The sequence below is a fragment of the Megascapheus bottae genome, chromosome 2 (assembly GCF_031878675.1).
Source record: "Megascapheus bottae isolate mThoBot1 chromosome 2, mThoBot2.hap1, whole genome shotgun sequence".
In the NCBI taxonomy this organism is placed as follows: Eukaryota; Metazoa; Chordata; class Mammalia; order Rodentia; family Geomyidae; genus Megascapheus; species Megascapheus bottae.
This window is the reverse complement of record NC_143510.1, coordinates 4,851,273-4,869,053: the sequence shown is the minus strand read 5'-3', so window position 1 is coordinate 4,869,053 and position 17,781 is coordinate 4,851,273. Positions and strand designations below refer to the sequence as shown.

General features: G+C 37.6%; 1 protein-coding gene across 1 annotated transcript in view; it reads right to left on the bottom strand.

The window, feature by feature from the left end:
* Cpne8 (copine 8) overlaps nt 1–17,781 on the bottom strand; it is a 143,305-nt gene that overhangs the window by 25,205 nt on the left and 100,319 nt on the right. Inside the window, exon 14 of the mRNA XM_090319888.1 lies at nt 5,285–5,331. Coding sequence (XP_090176014.1) covers nt 5,285–5,331 — 47 coding nt within the window. The remainder of the gene's footprint in view (nt 1–5,284; nt 5,332–17,781) is intronic.

Sequence of the window (17,781 nt, the reverse complement as noted above, 5' to 3'; positions counted from 1 at the left end):
AATTACTAGGACAAAGACAAAATGGAAGTCCCTTTAGTTTCTTAAGTAAAAAATGGAAGACTGAATGGGAATGGTGGTAGCACACAAAACTGCCTAACTCCTTCCTCTGTAGCTTCCAGAGTGATGTTGTCATCAATTGTTAAGTATGGGACATGACTCCACGCAATAGTAACTGTACCAGGACACCCACCATGTAATCAAATCCGACTTCATATCTCATTTAAGTCTTCCAACAAGTCTATGGTATGAACATTTTTATTATACAACACACTCCAAATCATACTGTATACTTCTGACAAAAAAAGGGGACATGAACGCATTGTCAGAGTCTATGGTCTTTGCTTCTGTTTCACTTTCTCTCTCTGTATGTGTCCGCTCTCTTTCCCAGTACTGTGTTTTGAACTCTGAACTTTAGTACTGTCCCTGAGCTCCTTTTGCTCAAGGCCAGCGCTCTACCACTTGAGCCATAGCTCCATTTTCAGCTTTTTTTTGGTGAGTGATTAAATGGAGATAGTCTCACAGGCTTCCTGTCTTAACTGGCTTCAAACCATCATCCTCAGATCCCAATCTCCTGAGTAGCCAGGATTATAGGTATGAGCTACTGGCACCCAACTTTTCTCTCTGTTTTATTGTGCCAATACTGAGGCATCAACTTAGGACCTGGATGCTCTCTCAGAGCTTTCTCATTCGTGGCCTGAGCTCTAAAACCTGAACTACACCTCTACTTCTGGCTTTTTGCTGTTTAAATAGAGATGAGTCTCATGGACTTTTCTGCTCAGTCTGGCCTCAAATCATGATCTTCAAATCTCATTGTTCTGAACAGCTAGGATTATAGGTAGGAGGAACCACCAACACCTAATTTATGGCTTTAATTTTTTTTTGATATTTAGGTTTTCTAGGCATTTTTTCAGAATATTGTTTTCAGACTGGAAGTACCCCTTTTATTAAATGTATTCAGTGTTTGTATCTATTTTGTTAAATGTATTCCCAATCATTTTATTTCTTTAGATATTACTGCAAATGAAATGAACTTTTTACTTTGATTTTTGTGATTTTTTTCTCTTAAAAAATATAGTAAAATAATTGATGAGTTATCTTCTATCCTGCAACCCTGCTGAACTCCTGTATTAATTGTAATAGTGTTTTAATATGCATATATATTTATATACATATACACACATATATATATATATGTATATTTGCCAGTCCTGGGGCTTGACTCAGAGCCTGGGCACTGTCCTTGTACACTATTTGCTCAAGGCTAGTGCTCTGCCACTTAAGCTACAGCACCACTTTCGGCTTCTTCTGTATATGTGGTACCGAGGAATCAAATCTAGGTCTTCATGCATGCTAGGCTAGCACTCTATCACTAGGCTATGCTCCTGGCCCTAATATGCATATATTTTTAATTGTCACTAAAAAAGTGATATATGGAGCTAGACACAGGTATGCATATATTTTTAATTGTCACTAAAAAAGTGATATACGGAGCTAGACACAGGTGGTTCACAACTCAGGAGGCTAATATCTGAGAATTGAAGTTCAAAGTCAGCCATAGAAAGAAAGTGCTTGAGACTCTTATCTTCAATTAAATACCAGAAAACCAGAAGTAGTACTGTGGCTCGAATGACAGAATGGTGGCCTTGAACAAAAGAAGCACAGGGACAGTGCTCAAGCCCTGTGTGAAAGCCCCAGGACCAGCACACTCATGCAAAAAAGGTGATGTACAAAGATGTTACAGTTAGATGTCACGTAAGGAGTACATTTCTGTCCCAGTTTTTCATCCTGTCTCCACCCACAAATTGCACAGTTCATTTTCCACAGTGTTTAGTGAGCACTGATGCTGCATTTTTTCACCCTTTGTCCCTTCATTTCTGTGCGTCTCCTTACCAACTCAGAGAGAGATAAATGAGCAAACAAGACAAAAAGAAAAACAACAAAGGGGGAACAAAACCTCTTGTTTCTATTTCCTGGAGTTCATTTTGATAAATATTATATAATCAGAGGCTCAGAGGCCTTGCACACTCCTAAGAATGTGCTCCTTTGGTTTTACTGTATCTAAATGCCTAGAGTCCTATATAATTTGTAATTTACTGTGTTCCATCTAGGTTCTGCACATGAGAGTAAACATGTGCTATGTGTCTCTCTGAGATTGTCAATTGCTTTTTTTTTTTACAATAGATACCTCAGGATTTTCTATATTCAAGGTCACGGTATCAGCAAGTAGATGGGGCTTTGTTTCACTTCCTTTCCAACCTGGATATTCACACTTCAATTTTCTTCTCAACCTCCTCAGCCACAATCATCCTTTAGTTCTGGATACAGTGTTAAAAGCAAGCAGCTGCATCTCCGTGCATGGTCCCAGGAGGAAGGCATCAGCTTTTCACTTGCTCGGCAGGATGGTGCTAGCTGTGGGGTTTTCATAGACATTCTCCATGAGGTTCAGAATTGTCCCCCAGGACAATTCTGCTGAGGGATTACATTGGGAACAGGTTTGCTAAAAACTTTCTCTGCATCACATGAGATGATCCTGTGGGTCCTGTAGTTTCTTCTGAAGATTACCTTTTTATTAAACTAATCTTTCATTACTAAAATGCCTCTTTGCCATAGGATGTAATTCTCTTTACAATTCATTTGGCTCAGATTTCAGTGGGGATTTTAGATCCTCATCCCCAAGAAACTCTCATCTTTAGTTATGGTGTACTGTTATTTACTTATGTTCTCTTTAGGGATCTCCAGAGAGTGGACTGGGGATTACAGTCTCCTTCCTCATTGTTTATTTTGGAAACCCTGTAAATAACAGGTATTAATTTTTAATTTAATAAGGAGAAAGAAAACTTACTTTCACAGTTTTTATCTGATACCAGGTTCACGTATCGTCATAACTGAAGTCTTCCAATTATTAAAACTGTTTCTTTGCACTAAAATTAATCAGTGAACAAAATCTAGATTTTTTTTTGCCAGTCCTGGGCTTGAGCTCAGGGCCTGAGCACTGTCCTTGGACTTTCTCAAGGCTAGAGCTCTACCACTTGAGCCTCAGCACCACTTCCAGCTTTTTTCTATGTATGCGGTATCGAGGAATTGAACCCGGGTCTTTGTGCATCTAGGCAAGCACTCCACTACTAGGCCAAACTCCCGGCCCCCAAATCTAGATTTTTTTTTTTAAGCTAGCTGGACTTCATGACTTCTGTGTTTCATGTATTACTACACCACACACATGAGAAAAATCTGTAACTTGAATCCCAAATGGGAAGAAATACACTTAAGGTATGTGACAAGTTAGCTTAATTACAGCATTGTCTCCTCCTCTGCAGTTTGAATTCCAGAATGAAAAAAAAAACAGGTTGTTTGTATTAGTAAAAGGGTTTTCTGAATCTCCGTTTGCACATTTGCATATGAGGAGGATGTGATTAAGTGCTTTCTTAGTGGTTCCATCTTTACTAAAAATAACATTGCTTTGTGAGATGTGAGTCACTGGGAAAGAAATGGGAAATATAAGGGTTAGAATGAGAGAGTTAGGGGTATGAGTAATTTGGAAAACAGAAAAAAGAAATCTCTATCCTCAACAGGTTCATCCTAATAAACACATTGTAAGCAGAAAATAATGTAAATCAGACTATTTCATACACCTGAGGCAGATGACATGCTAGGTTAGATAATCTACCATCTGCAGTGGAGTTGCTTCTCCCCGCACCCATGTGGCTGCCTGGCAGGCGAGGCTGTGTGCTCCCGCCTCACTTCCCACGAGTATTTATACAGCGCATCATTAGCTTAAGAAAATACAATTAAAAAAACAACCTGAAGCATGGCTTCTGTTGAATGTGAATTTGTTTCCTGTCTTTGCAAAGTTGAAAACTTTTTAAGTCAAACTATCATAATCCACAGACCATCCTGTACATATTTAAACAAGTGGCAACTTCAGGTAAAAGGTACATAAGAAGCCAGGTGCTGGTGGCTCATACCTGGAATCCTAGATCAGGAGGCTGAGAGCTGCACTGCCAAGCCAGTGCAGACAGCAAAAGTCCATCAGACACTTATCTTCAATGAACCACCAAAAAGCCACAAGTAAACCTGTGGCTTAAGTGGTAGGGTGAAAACCTGGAGTAAAACCATTCAGGGACAGCGTCCAGGACCTGAGTTCAAGCCCCAGGACAATCACAGACACATACCACACAAAAATAAATTAGTTGTTTTGAGGCTGGAGGCATGACTCAACCGGTAGAGCACATGTGTAGCAACTAAGAAGTCCTAATTTCAAATTTCAATATCACCAAAAACAAAACAAAACAAATAAAACTCTTCCAACTCATTATATTCATAAACTGCTTTGTTTGATGGCAACTCCTTTGTATAACTACTGACAGATAACAAAAAATGATAAAATGTAAATAGCCAATATATAATAAAATTACATTAGAAATAATGAATAAACATAAAAATAAGAAATGATACTAAATGAGGTTTGTATTGGTTAAGTAACATAATTACTGAAGTTCTATACTAACTGATTTCAATAGTTATTTTTGAAACAACTAACATTTCCTTCTTAAAATGTTTGATAGGCAAATTACTATTCATATATAGACTGCTACATTTCAGTCCATCTTAACAAATGGGATATAAGTATGTTCTTACAAATAATTCTTAAAAATAAATGAATATAAATTAACCCAATTGTATAAGATACACAGAGGGTTGGATTACTCAAAGAAAAAAATGTCTGAAGATTATAATTAGACATACTTCAGAAGTGCCAGGAATGAGAAAAGGGAGGGGACAAAAAAGGAGTAGAGTTACTCTTTGGGTTTAATCATATGTAAAATTTGCAGCTTTTTGTGCTACTGCTAGTGCCTGAATTCACTCCTTCATGCTTTTTCTTGGCTTTTTCGTTCAAGGTTGGCAATCTACCATTTGAGCCATACCTCTCCTCTGGCTTTTTGCTGGTTAATTGGAAATAAAAGTCTCACAGCCTTTTCTGTTTGGGATGGCTTCAAACCTTTACCCTAAGCCTCCTGACTGGCAAATCTGCATTTTTAAAGAATATATGAGATGAAAAAAACGATATTTGGAGATCTAAAAGTTCTAAGATCCATTTTTTCTTCTGTAAATCTGAACCACTTTGTAAGATTGAACATAAGTGAAACATTCCATGAATGTTTCATAAAAGGAAAGAAACCTTCAGAAGTCTATAAAGAGAGGAACAAAAATATCTAAATCTCATGAAAGAAAACATGTATTTTTCACTTAATTGGTGATTATACAGGGGAGTGATCATAATACTCACCATTAGATGCTGTAAAATCAATAGCCACAGTAAAGTTGATTTGTGTTCTACAACATAAGAAAAGGAGAATCATTACTACTTTAATGAAGGAAAATTTATTTTCCATTAATATGTTTTGTAGTGTCACTAGTTTCCTTAAGTGAGCAAGTACATCAAAAAGTTGGATGACATTATGTGGGGAGTTTTTCAAAGGTAGTTACATGGTAGAAAACGGAAATATAGTGGTGAACTAGATTTGCATTTGAAGCCACAGAAATTATGCGCTTTCTAATGAAGAAATGCAGGTCAACATTTGTTATTTCCTTTTATTCTAGTCTACTCTGTTCTCTTTTGTGTGGACAGTTCGGGTTTGAACTCAGGACCTACATGCTCTTACTTGACTTTTTCACTCAAGGCTGGTGTCTTACCAGTGGAGCCACATCTTCACTTCTAGCTTTTTGCTGGTTTATAGGAGACGAGTCTCAGGGAGTTTTCCTGCTCCAGCTCACTTTGAACTATGATCCTTTTATCTCCTCCTGAGTAGCTAGGCTTACTTTGGTACCTGACAACACTGGTTATTATTTTGTTACTTTTTTGGGGTAGTTATCATGAAATTGTTGTACTATAAAGGTAAGCATTGGCTAAAATCATTTCTAATAATGTCATTCCTTAAATTACATTTTTCAACCATCCTTTTCATCTTCTTTACTGGTGCCAGAGTTTGAATTCAGAGCCTTGCCCTGCCCTTGCTTTGCTTTGACCGGCAAATCTAGCCTGTCTTTTGCTGGCTATTTTGGAGATAAAGTCATGCAGACATTTCTGCCTAGGGTAGTCCTTAACTACAATTCTCCATTTCTCATTTTCCTAAGTAGCTAGGATGACAGGCTTGAGCCACAGACAACCTGCTACATTTTTCAAGATTTCCTGAAATAGGAATTGTCTCTTTTTTCTTTTTCAGAAATGAAGGACTGCATGCACAGGGAATGACCACAGAAGTTCTTACTGCACAAAAGTGGATGATTGTACTTATTACCGAGAGACATAAAATTTATGTGTGCGTGCATGCGTGTGTGTGTGTGTGTGTGTGTCTGTTTAAACTTTTCAGCACCTCGTAGTCATGCAAATGATTTTACTGAATTATCTTCTTTTTAACTGAGTTTACTGGTTTGTTTCCTTGGAAACAAAGGAGTTGACATTCATTTAAGAAAACTCACTAGTAGATACTTGTAATTCTTCATATATTTCATCTCCTTGTTTCTTCTCAAGAAATGTATAAAAACCATAATTGACAGTCACATACTTCCTGTAACAATCTATAATTATATATCATTTATGAAAATTTCCCACTAATAAATAAATCATCTGAAAACATGAATTCCTGCACTAGAAGTTCTAGAAGTTCCTAGGGTATTCATTTGTTTTCTGGTCCTGGGGCTTTAAGTCAGGGCTTCAGACTCATTTGTTTTTGTTTTTTGTTTTTTGTTTTTTTGCTAAAGCCAGACCCCCACTTCTAGATTTTGGGTGGTTAACTGAAGATAAGAGTCTCTTGGACTTTTCTTCCTAGGCTGGCTTCAAACCCTGATCCACAGCATCTCAGCCTCCTGATTAGCTTGGATTACAGGAGTGAATTTACCAGCTTAGTGAAAAAGGACCTATGACACACAGAACAATGGACCTGAACCTTTGGAACCCTTTCCAAAAAGAACTCATGTCTCCTTTCTTCTCCCAAATGTCATTCTAAAAAGATTTAAGTGCTGTTCAGGATTGAATTGAATTCATACATATTTTCCTCCTAAGGGGAGAACATTCAGTGCTTATATTGAACAAAATTAAATGTAGATTCCCATTATAGATATGTAGCAACTATGTTATTTTTTAAATTTTAGTCTCAGAATAGAAATCAGGTTACTAGGCTAAGATATTAACTAATTTGGAGCATAGTTCCATACTATCATAGACTCAAATAAGTAAAAACTTTTAGAAAAGGTGCATTCAAGAGAATAGTTCCATATAAACTCATTTGAGATACTGAAAAGGATTGCAATCTCCTGCCCGTTGCTTCATTATGCTGCTGTTCATTAGCAAAGAACCAGAATTTCAAATCATAGTAATCTGATATTTTAAGAAAAATGATGAGTCTGCTTCCAGTGGCTCATGCCTGTAATCCTAGCTACTCATGAGGCTAAGGTCTGAGGATTCAGGTTAAAAAGCAGCTGGATAGGAAAGTCCAATAGACTCTTATCTCCAATTATCCAGCAAAAAGCCAGAAGTGAAGCTGTAGCTCAACTAGTAGATCCTTAAGTGAGAAATTGAAGTGCAAGGCCCTGAGTTCAAGCCCCAGGGATGGTATTTTTTTTTTAAAGAAACTAAAGGTATAGCTTAGTCAAGAACAATGTCTCTCGTACTTGCAATCTTTACTCAAAGATCTGAGATTAAGTTCAATCAGAGTTCAAAGACAGCTGGGACAGAAATAGTGACTTTATCTCCAGTTAACCAGCAAAATGGCAGACTAGAAGCATGACTCAAGAAGCAGGGTGCCATCTGACCAAGCAAGCTGAGTCCATGTAAGGTCCCAAGTTCAAAATCACACTGATACAAGCTTTTAATATTCAATCTTATGTGTATAAAATTTTGTATGTATAAAACTGATTGTATATGCAAGCTGCATATACATCTCATATACACATTATTTATGTTTGGCTACATGTGTTATCTCAAGCTCACAATAATTTAATAAAGAATTTTAATAAGCATACCTAATTTATGTATATATTATGCATGGTTTCGATGACCTTTGGTCAAAAAGTGGTCTTTTTTTGTGCTGGTACTGGGCTTAAACTTTGAGATGGGGAGATGTCCCTTTGATTTTTGGCTCAAGGCTAGCATTCTGAGCTACAGCTCCACTTCTAGGCTTTTTGGTGGCTAAATGGAAGTATGTGTTTCATGGACTTTCCTGCCTGCGCTTGCTTTGAACTGCCAACCTCAGATCTCAATAGCTGAGACTACAGATGTGAACTACTGAGCCCAGCCTAAAGTAACAATTTAAAAAAATAGAAACTTTCAGAACAAAGGTTTGAATTATGAATTTTCAATTGCTTATTACCCAGCTCAGCTGATACAGAGACGTTCTGGCAGTCCTGTATTATCATCATCAGTCGTGATTAAGTCATTGTGGGATCTGTTGTTTCTTTGCCATTAATTTTGTGAAAACATTTACATACACACAAAAAAAGAATAATCCCCTTGTATTGATATATCTGCATGTACCAAAGGGCTACTACATATACTCTCTTTCTTTTACAGACAAGGAAACATGTGCCCACAAAACTTAATAACTTCCCATAGCAAGAGTAAAATGTCAGCACTGAAATTTGAATTCACACTAAATTCCCAATTAAGTCCTAATCCCTACAGTACATTGTCTTACCAGTTAAATATTTGCAACCTTCCTGTTTACCTTAGCAACACAATGAAGGATGATGCTTGTTATGTTTCAAGCCCTACAACAAATGTTAACGATGCACAGACTTCCTTACTGATGACAATACAAAATGTAATCTTATGCTTGGGCAAAGACTTGTTCTTGACTTGTCAGGTATGTAATCAAGTGCATTATAGTAGAGTCATCAATATGTGCCTTATCTTATTCAAATGGCACATCACTGCAAGTTATATAAAAAAAATAGCTGTGTACCTGTGGCTCACGCCTGTAATCTTAGCTACTTAGGAGACTGAGATCTGGAGTTCAAGGCCAGCCAAGGAGAAAAGTCTGTGAGATTCTATCTCCAAAATAACCAGCAACAAGCTAGGCATAGCTAAAGGTTATAACTTAACTGGTAGAGTGGCAAATGAACATGTGTGAGGCCCTGAGTTCAAACCTTGATACTGCACACAAACTAACACACATACACACACACACACACACACACACACACACGAATTAAAAATAACTATATTTGAGTTTATTATACTGATAACTTTGGAAGTTTTGTCTGTGGACCAATTTCCTCTCTATTATAAGACTAGAAGAGAGTGTGTGTTGAGCCAAATTCATAATGCTTTACACATGTTGGAATCTTCCTACATTTTCTGGCTGAATAAATAGGTTCACTTTATATGTGTTCCAAAGTAGCCAAGAATGTATGGTATCACCAGGAACTATTTTGTGTTCTCCAGATCTACCCACTTCCTCCTCCTCTGACCGGGCATTGAATGGTACAGGCAGGCATTGAATAGGTCCAGGCCAGCATCTTGTCAATCACACAGACATTAATGTGTGAGCAGGAAGTCATGTAACCAGCTCCCGCAGGCATTACTCTGGCCAGAATGGCTTATGAACACTGCATATTGTACCATTCTTGTCTTTTTTTCTTGTCAGTCCTGAGGCTTGAACTCAGGGCCTGGGCAGTGCCCTTGAGCTTTCTCAAGGTTAGTGCTCTACCACCTGAGCCATAGCACTACTTCTAGCTTTTTCTGTGTATGTGGTACTGAGGAATCGAACCCAGGGCTTTGTGCATGCTAGGCAAGAACTCTACCACTAGGCCATACTCCTGGTCCCCACTCTTGCCTTTTGAAGGTCAAGTTCTATGAGTAACAAGCAACATGGAATATAATCTTTCAGATTTTTATATGCATAACTTATATGCATTAAAATGCTCATATAATTAGTGTAACCTATAATAATGTACTGAAATATGGTGTTTATTTACATAGCTTATACCAACTAATCTCACAATAATTTGAAAAAGGACTTTTCCTCCATTTATAAAGAAACCTAGACTTATGGATATAAAAAATGTCAGAAGCAGGAAACTTCTTTCTTGTTGAAGAAAGACTGCAATAGTTATACATACAAAATTTTCCTCAAAGTCAGTTATACCTATCAAAGCAATGAATTAAACTTATGGCTACTAAGTAAAAAAATGATATGGTATATACAAAATAAAAAGAAAGCTCTAATCCATGCTATTCCAGAGGCTGAACACATCAGGATCATGGTTTGAAGCCAGAGAGCAGGTAGGAAAGTCCATGAGACTTTTATCTCCAATTAATCACCAAAAAAGCCGTGGGATTGTGGCTCAAGTGGTAGAGTGCTAAGTACCCTTGAGTGAGAAAGCTCAGAGACAGCAGCAAGGTCCTGAGTTCGACCCCCTGGATCAGAAAAAAATAATAAACTAAAAGAAGAGATAGGTTTAGAATTAAAGCTCTAAATAGTAAGGTAAAATTATGAAACCAAGTAGACTATGCCCAAAATTTGATTCATTCTTTATGTGACACACACAGTATGTCAAAAAGAATTCTCTCTCTTGCTTTGTCAGCAGCAGCAGTATTCAGATGAGGGGAAAAAAATTCTGTCCTTCCATAAAGTAGTTCCTCAAGGTTTTCTCTGAGAGAACCAATCCTCGAGAGCCAATCTGTTCACAAACTAAAACACAGATGGGTATCACTGGCTCATGCTTACAATCCTAGTTACTCAGGAGGCTAAGAGGATCATGGTTCAAAGCCAGCCCTGACACAAAAGTCCCTGAGACTCTTATTTCCAATTAACCACCAGAAAACCAGAAGTGGTGCTGTGGCTCCAGGAGTAGAGCACTGGCCTTGAGCTGAAGAGCTCAGGGACAGCACCCAGACTCAGAGTTCAAGTCCCACAACTAACAACAACAACAACAAAAAAAACTAAACTAAAACACAGCACTCATTTCCTAAGCATCAGTAGCCAAGTACTGTATTAATGATAAAAAGAAATAGGAACAAACACCATCTTTGTACTCATAGAGCTAACAATACAGACTTTCTATTCATTGAGTACAATAGCAGCAGAACCCAAAAGTCATTTGCTGAATTCACCGTTGAAAGTATAACCCAAAATTCAGCTGCATTTTTGCTATGGATAACAGCTTATTCATCTCATACATTCATATTATCATGCATACTTGTTATGCCGAGTGGCATATTCTGCATATTTACAAAGTACTAATAAATAAAGACAAAATGTGACTACTGCAAAATGTTCAGGCTCTGTGAGAGATTTCTTGAAGACTTTGAGAAATGATTTGTCATCCACATAAGGCAAAACAACATTGATAATCGTGTTAGTTTTCTTTTTTTCCTCTGGTACTGTAGGAAGACTGCTATCACAGAAAATACCTGAATCTACACAAGATGACTCTTGATAGAGCATTCATTTAAAAAAAACCCACATATCAGTCCTGAAAAATATTCTGCCTAGGAAATGTTACTTGAGCTGCCATTTTATAGCTTAGAAAACAGATCAGTAAAAGATGGGTTTCAAGAAAGCCAGATAGCAGTTCCTTTTTCTTTAGATATACTTTATTCTTTATATGTACTATATATAACATATATAGTAGATATAGTATATATAGCACATATAGTATATATAAAGAATAACATAGCATATGCCACTTTATTAATATATAGTTCTATATAGTTTCATTATTCTAATATGTATTATGAATTCTATATTATATACTCTATTACATAAGTCACATATCCATTATATATGCTACATTATATATGCACTATATTTCACACAGTGTATATATATATATATATTAGAATAAAGAATACATTATATATTACATTAGTATATATAAAATGTTATATGGAATATATTGTAGAAGAACGTATGCATATGCATATATGTGTATATATACATATATGTATATATGTGTATACAGACAGATAGATAGATAAATTAAGAGTTCTGCCTTCCAAATAGCATAACTTCATATGAGTAGCTCAGAGGACTTCTTTCTGTATGTATTTTCTTAATACCTGTAAAATGTATACTTCAACATCATCTCTGGTTTCCCCAGAGGAGTCAGGACACAATTCAACATGCCTGGCCTGGGGATTCCAGCACTGTTCCGCTTGGAGTTCAGACTTGAACCCCAATGCTAAATTCAGGAGAGCTATTTCCTCAGTCCCTGGTTCACTCACCTCAGGAACTCATTTTCCAGCCTAGTGCTACTCCACCCCATTTCATTATGACCTAAATCTCCTTGTTCTCTTTTTCTGCCTTAACTTTTCCAAAATTTAAAAAAAGTAGTTCATCTACTTTAGCCAGGCACCAGTGGCTCACATCTGTCATCCTAGCTAATCAAGAAGGCTGATATCTGAGGATCACAGTTTGAAGCCAGCCTGGGCAAGAAAGTCCTTGTGACTTTTATCACCAATTAACTAGGATAAAGTGAAGCTATGGCTCAAGTGGTAGAATGCCAGCTGTGAGAGAAAAGCTAAGATACATCACTCAAGACTACTACTGGCACACGCACACACACACGCATGCACGCACACACAGGAAAAAAGAAACAATACTAGAGAAATTTCACAGAAATAGATGACTCAAATATTTTCCTGCATGTTCCTGTTGGGCAAAGAAAAGTCTCATGTGCAAAGGATCAATGATTAATTGTCCATTAGGAAGAAAAGAATTTAAGTTGCTTTTCTGGCATTAGTCATACATTGGCAGAAATTCGTTACTGTTGTTGGAACCAACATTGAGTCAATTTAGCCTTCAGTTTGCTTGGCTAAACAGATCTACTCTAAAATATGACAAAGACACTGCCTGATATAAAAGACATTAGGAGTATTTGAGCTAAATTACCATTATTTCTTATTATAAGTATCCATGTAGTGTTCTCTTTCACGGTGAAATGGATGGCAATGAAAAAAATTATCTGAAGAATAACATGAACTAGCAATAAAATCATAATCCTAAAGCTTAAAACTGAACATCGACATCTAGCTCAAATGCAGTGGTTCATGCCAAGTTGCATTGACTGAGAGGATAGAAAATAATAAAGCTGGGTGTAACCTGTGGTCCCAGCTATATTACATGAATGAAGAGAGACATGCATCTTCAGATACCTCTCCTCCCATACCCCCATGGAGGAAGGGGCATGTAAGCTTATTTTTAAAAATTACAGCTCCCCCAAAGGGAGAGGTTATGTCTCAAGTGGTAGGGTACCCTAGAAACCTCAAGGTTCTGAGTTCAAATCCTACTAAAACATTGACATTTTTAGCATTTGTATAGTGAATATAAAAAAGCTGCAATTAAGCATTAGCCCTAGCAATGTTTATTCATTTGTTTATATTTACTTTTTTTGTGCTGGTAGTGGGGCTTGAACTCAAGGGCTGGACACTGTTCATTAGCTTTTTCCACTCAAAGGTTGGTACTCTACTGCTTGAGCCACAACTCCACTGCCAGCTCTTTGGTGGTTAATGGGAGATAAAAGTCTGATGGACTTCTGCTTTTGGGCTGGCTTTGAACTGAGATCCTAAGATCTCAGCCTCTCAAGTAGCTACCACTAGTGTCTAGTTTATGGTTTCTTTTCTCCTTCCTTTCTTTCCTCCTCTTCCTCTTCCTCCTCCTCCCAGCCCCTCCTTCTCCTCCTCCCCTCTCCTCCTTCTCCTCCTACCCCCTCCTTATTTTTTTTGGTCAATCATGGGGCTTGAACGCACTGTCCCTGGGCTTTTTTCGCTCAAGGTAGTGTTCTACCACTTTGAACCACAGCTCCACTTCTGGTTTTCTGGTGGTTAATTGGAGATAAGAGTTTGGTCTAGTGGTAGAGAGCTTAAGATTTAGGTTCAATTCCTCAGAACCACATACATAGAAAAAGGTGGAAGTGGTGCTGTGACTCAAGTGGTAGAGCACTAGCCTCAAGAAAGCCCACGGACAGTGCTTATGCATTGTGTTCAAGCCCAGAACTGGCACAAAAAAAAAAAGTAAGAATCTTATAGACTTCCCTGCCTGAGCTGGCTTTGAAACACAATTCTCAAATCTCAGCCTCCTGAGTAGCTAAGATTACAGGCATGAGCCACCAGCTACCTGGTTAGTTTATGGCTTAAAATATTAATTTAGACATATGATTTCCTTTGGCATTTTCTTTTTCAGAATATAATTTTCAGAGTCTTTTTAATATGTGAAAAAGTTTACTTGGTAAGTTTCAGTGTCGGAAAGTTCAGCTGAGATATGAAAATGTTTGCTGTGAATATATTTATAGAAGGTAAAAATGGCTTTGTTTTTATTAGATTTCTCCCCATTTGGTGCTGTAGGGCTTAGCTTACCACTGATCTGATGAATATAAAGCACTAGATGCTACAAGAAGTGCTCTTAAAAAAAAGAGAATCCTAGACATGTATATTCAGTTTCAAGCAAGGAAAAAACCTTATAGGGCTGAATATTCTAGTAAAATGAGTCCTCTGAGGCCACATGCTTCCAGCTATGCCATAAATTGTACAGAATGGAGGCACTACTGTCATGGCTTTAAGCATTTTCAGAGAAAAAGTCCTCATGGGGCTCGTTGATAAAGCCACTTATTGGTATTCAGCTTGCTTTTTAAATAAGTAGCATCAAGAAACTCAAGATTTTAAAATGAGATTATGAAATATAAGGATTCTCTCTCTCATTTACTCTTCCTCTCATTTGCTGTGTGAGTGTGAGTGTGTGTGTGTGTGTGTGTGTGTACATGCTCCAATGTTACAGCTTGAACTCAGGAGGCCTGGGCCCTGTTCCTTAGCTTTTTCACTCAAAGGTAGAGCTCTACCACATAATCCACAACTCACTTTTGATTCTTTGGTGGTTAGAGGGCAGAGAGCCATGGACTTTCCTGCTCAGGTTGATTCAAACAATGAGCCGCTGGTCTGAGCCTCCTGAGTAGCTAGGGTTACAGATGTGATCTACAAGTGTCTGGCCTCTAAGTTTCTGACAAAAGCACAGACCCAGGATTTAGGCTTCAAATGATTCCACTAGCTTAGAAACTCAGACTCATTTTCTCTGCATCTATAAGTCAAAGAGTTGTATGTACCATTGTCATAGATACTTGTTTTCCAGTCATGTTAATGGGATAGAGTTTCATGAAGACATGAGACGCCAGAAGCATAAAATTTGAAACCTGATTTTGCCCTTATGTTGACAATTGTTTGGAATATGAATATATATGTATATATTCAATATATACATATATACATATATATTGAATATATACATATATATTCAGTTTGAATAAATTATTTAAAACATAGTGACCCCATTTAGCAAAGGAACTTAGATTTCAGGTGAACTGGAATTCAGAAAGAGTCTCACATTATCCTTATGAATGACAATCAAAACATTGTTTAAAAATCATTAGGGATTATTTAAATAAGATTTGCTTATTAGACAATGAGATCTATGTTTTAATATCTAAGATTATTTTTATTAAATAAAAAAGAAATAAAATTACCCTAGGAATAAATGTATATCGACGTATTGAAAAACTAGAACACCTGGATCAGGTCCTTTGCTCTGCAGTCTTAAAAACAGAGCCAAGGTGTGCAGGGTTACTAAGGCAACCACTATGTGACTCTCAAGATCATTGGACAGCCTGCGGGCTATAGCAGTGCCCAGAGCCAATCAGAAGCTCTCCATGCACCATCAGCCCTCTGATTGGATGCCTATTCCAGCACACACCACTGGGTCTAATCAGACTATTGTGGGGCCTCCCAGGGCAATGGGTCATGATATAATACCGAGAGGCCCATTCGGTGATGAGACATGCAGGGGTCTGCACAGGCCATAGAGAGAGGCACAGAGCCTCTGCTCTGATTGGCTGGCCAAGCTTTTCTATCTGTTCCCAATAGAATAACTAAAAATAATGACCTCCCTCTCACCCCCAAATCAACAATCCAGAAGAGGCTGTTTTTATTATTCTATAGCGGAGTTCTTTTCAGATGTTAGTATTCTGTTTATAAAATATTGTTTTTCTCTACCTTACATCATAAAACAATGTTAGGCTCAGTGTCCAGGAAAAAAAAAACATGGATATTGCTTCTTTAAAAGGGAAAAAATTCTTTAAAAATTTGTTTTCAAGAATAGTTGCAAATAAATTGGATTTGGGTTAATTTAGCTTTTTTTCACTTAAGGGTGGCACTGTACCATTTGAGCCACATCACTTATTTTGGCTACTTTTTAGGATGCAATTATCTTATTTGCTCAACTGAGTCCATAAATCAAGTTAGCCCTTAAAGATAGGTATACACAGCTGGGAGAGGTGGCTCATGCCTGTAATCTTAGCTAGTTGGGAGGCTGAGATCTGAGGATCAAATTCAAAGCCAGCCTGAGCACAAAAGAACCTGAGACTCTTATCTCCAATTAACCCCTAGAAAACAGGAAGTGAGGCTTGGCTCAAGAGTAGAGCAGTAGCCTTGAGCTGAAGAGCTCAGGGACAACACCCAGGGGTAAGGGGGTATCCTTGAGCTGAAGAGCTCAAGGACAGCACCCAGGTTGAGTGTAACCCTATGACTCCCACAAAAAAAAAAAGAAAAGATAGATGTACACAGTTGATATTTATAATCCTAGCCACTCAGGAGTTTGAGGTCTGAGGATTGAGGTTCAAAGCCAATCTAGGCAAGAAAGACTATTATTTCCAATTAACAAGCTGAATGCAGAAGTGTGGCTCCAGCCTTGAGTGAAAAAACTAAGCGACAGGGTCTGGGAGTGTGGCCGAGTGGTGGAGTGCTTGCCTACCATGAACAAAGCCCTAGGTTTAATTCCTAGGTGCCACACACATAGAAAAAGCCAGAAGTGGTACTGTGGCTCAAGTAGGAGAACGCTAGCCTTGAGAAAGCTCGAGGACAGCACCCAGGCCTTGTGTTCAAGCCCCAGGATTGGCAAAAATGAATGAATAAATAAATAAAAAGCTAAGAGACAACATCCAGGTCCTGTACCAGCACACACACACAAATTATTCCACTGTTAAATTATAACCTTAATAGCCTTCCATTTCATTCATATATATGAATAATAATGACGAGATAGGTAATGTTTTATTACACATTTTAAGAAGATACTGTACACCCTTGCTAAATAAATTGTCATATGCATATGATGTAGTATAGATAGACAGGATTTTTCATGTTCTTTTCAGATGCGGTAGCAACACCAATTATGACAAATTTAACTTTCTATTTTTCAATATTCTATTAATAAAAATATGCACATATGTTGGAAAACCAGGCAAATGTTTTTTCTACTTTGTGTAGTTTTCACTTTCAATTTATCGAAACCATTGTAACTGTAAGAGGCAGACTGCAAGATATCTCTACATGGCAAAGACTTCCTTTACACACACAGTTTTTATTTACTCAGCAGAGTAAATAGCAGCAAGTGCTTTGTTTGCAGGAAACAATCTTTGCTCCCATCATTTTTTTTTTCATTTCGGTGTTCCTTTCTCTCTTTACATTGCATGGGAGAGTCAGAATTGGAAAAATAATTCGTAAATCATAATGAGGAAAAGATTTGCTGAGTTCTATCCTTCTTATCTCTCCATTCTCCTTGTCTTCATCTGTCTCTCTGTTTCTGTCTCTGCCTCTTTCTCTGTCTCTCTCTGAGTATAGTGATATCAGACATTAATTTCAACATTGGGGAGGCTGAAGAAAGAAGACCAGAAATTTGAGGCTAACTCAGCCTACACAGTGATATCCAGGCCAGTCTGGACTGTACAGAGAGACTTCAT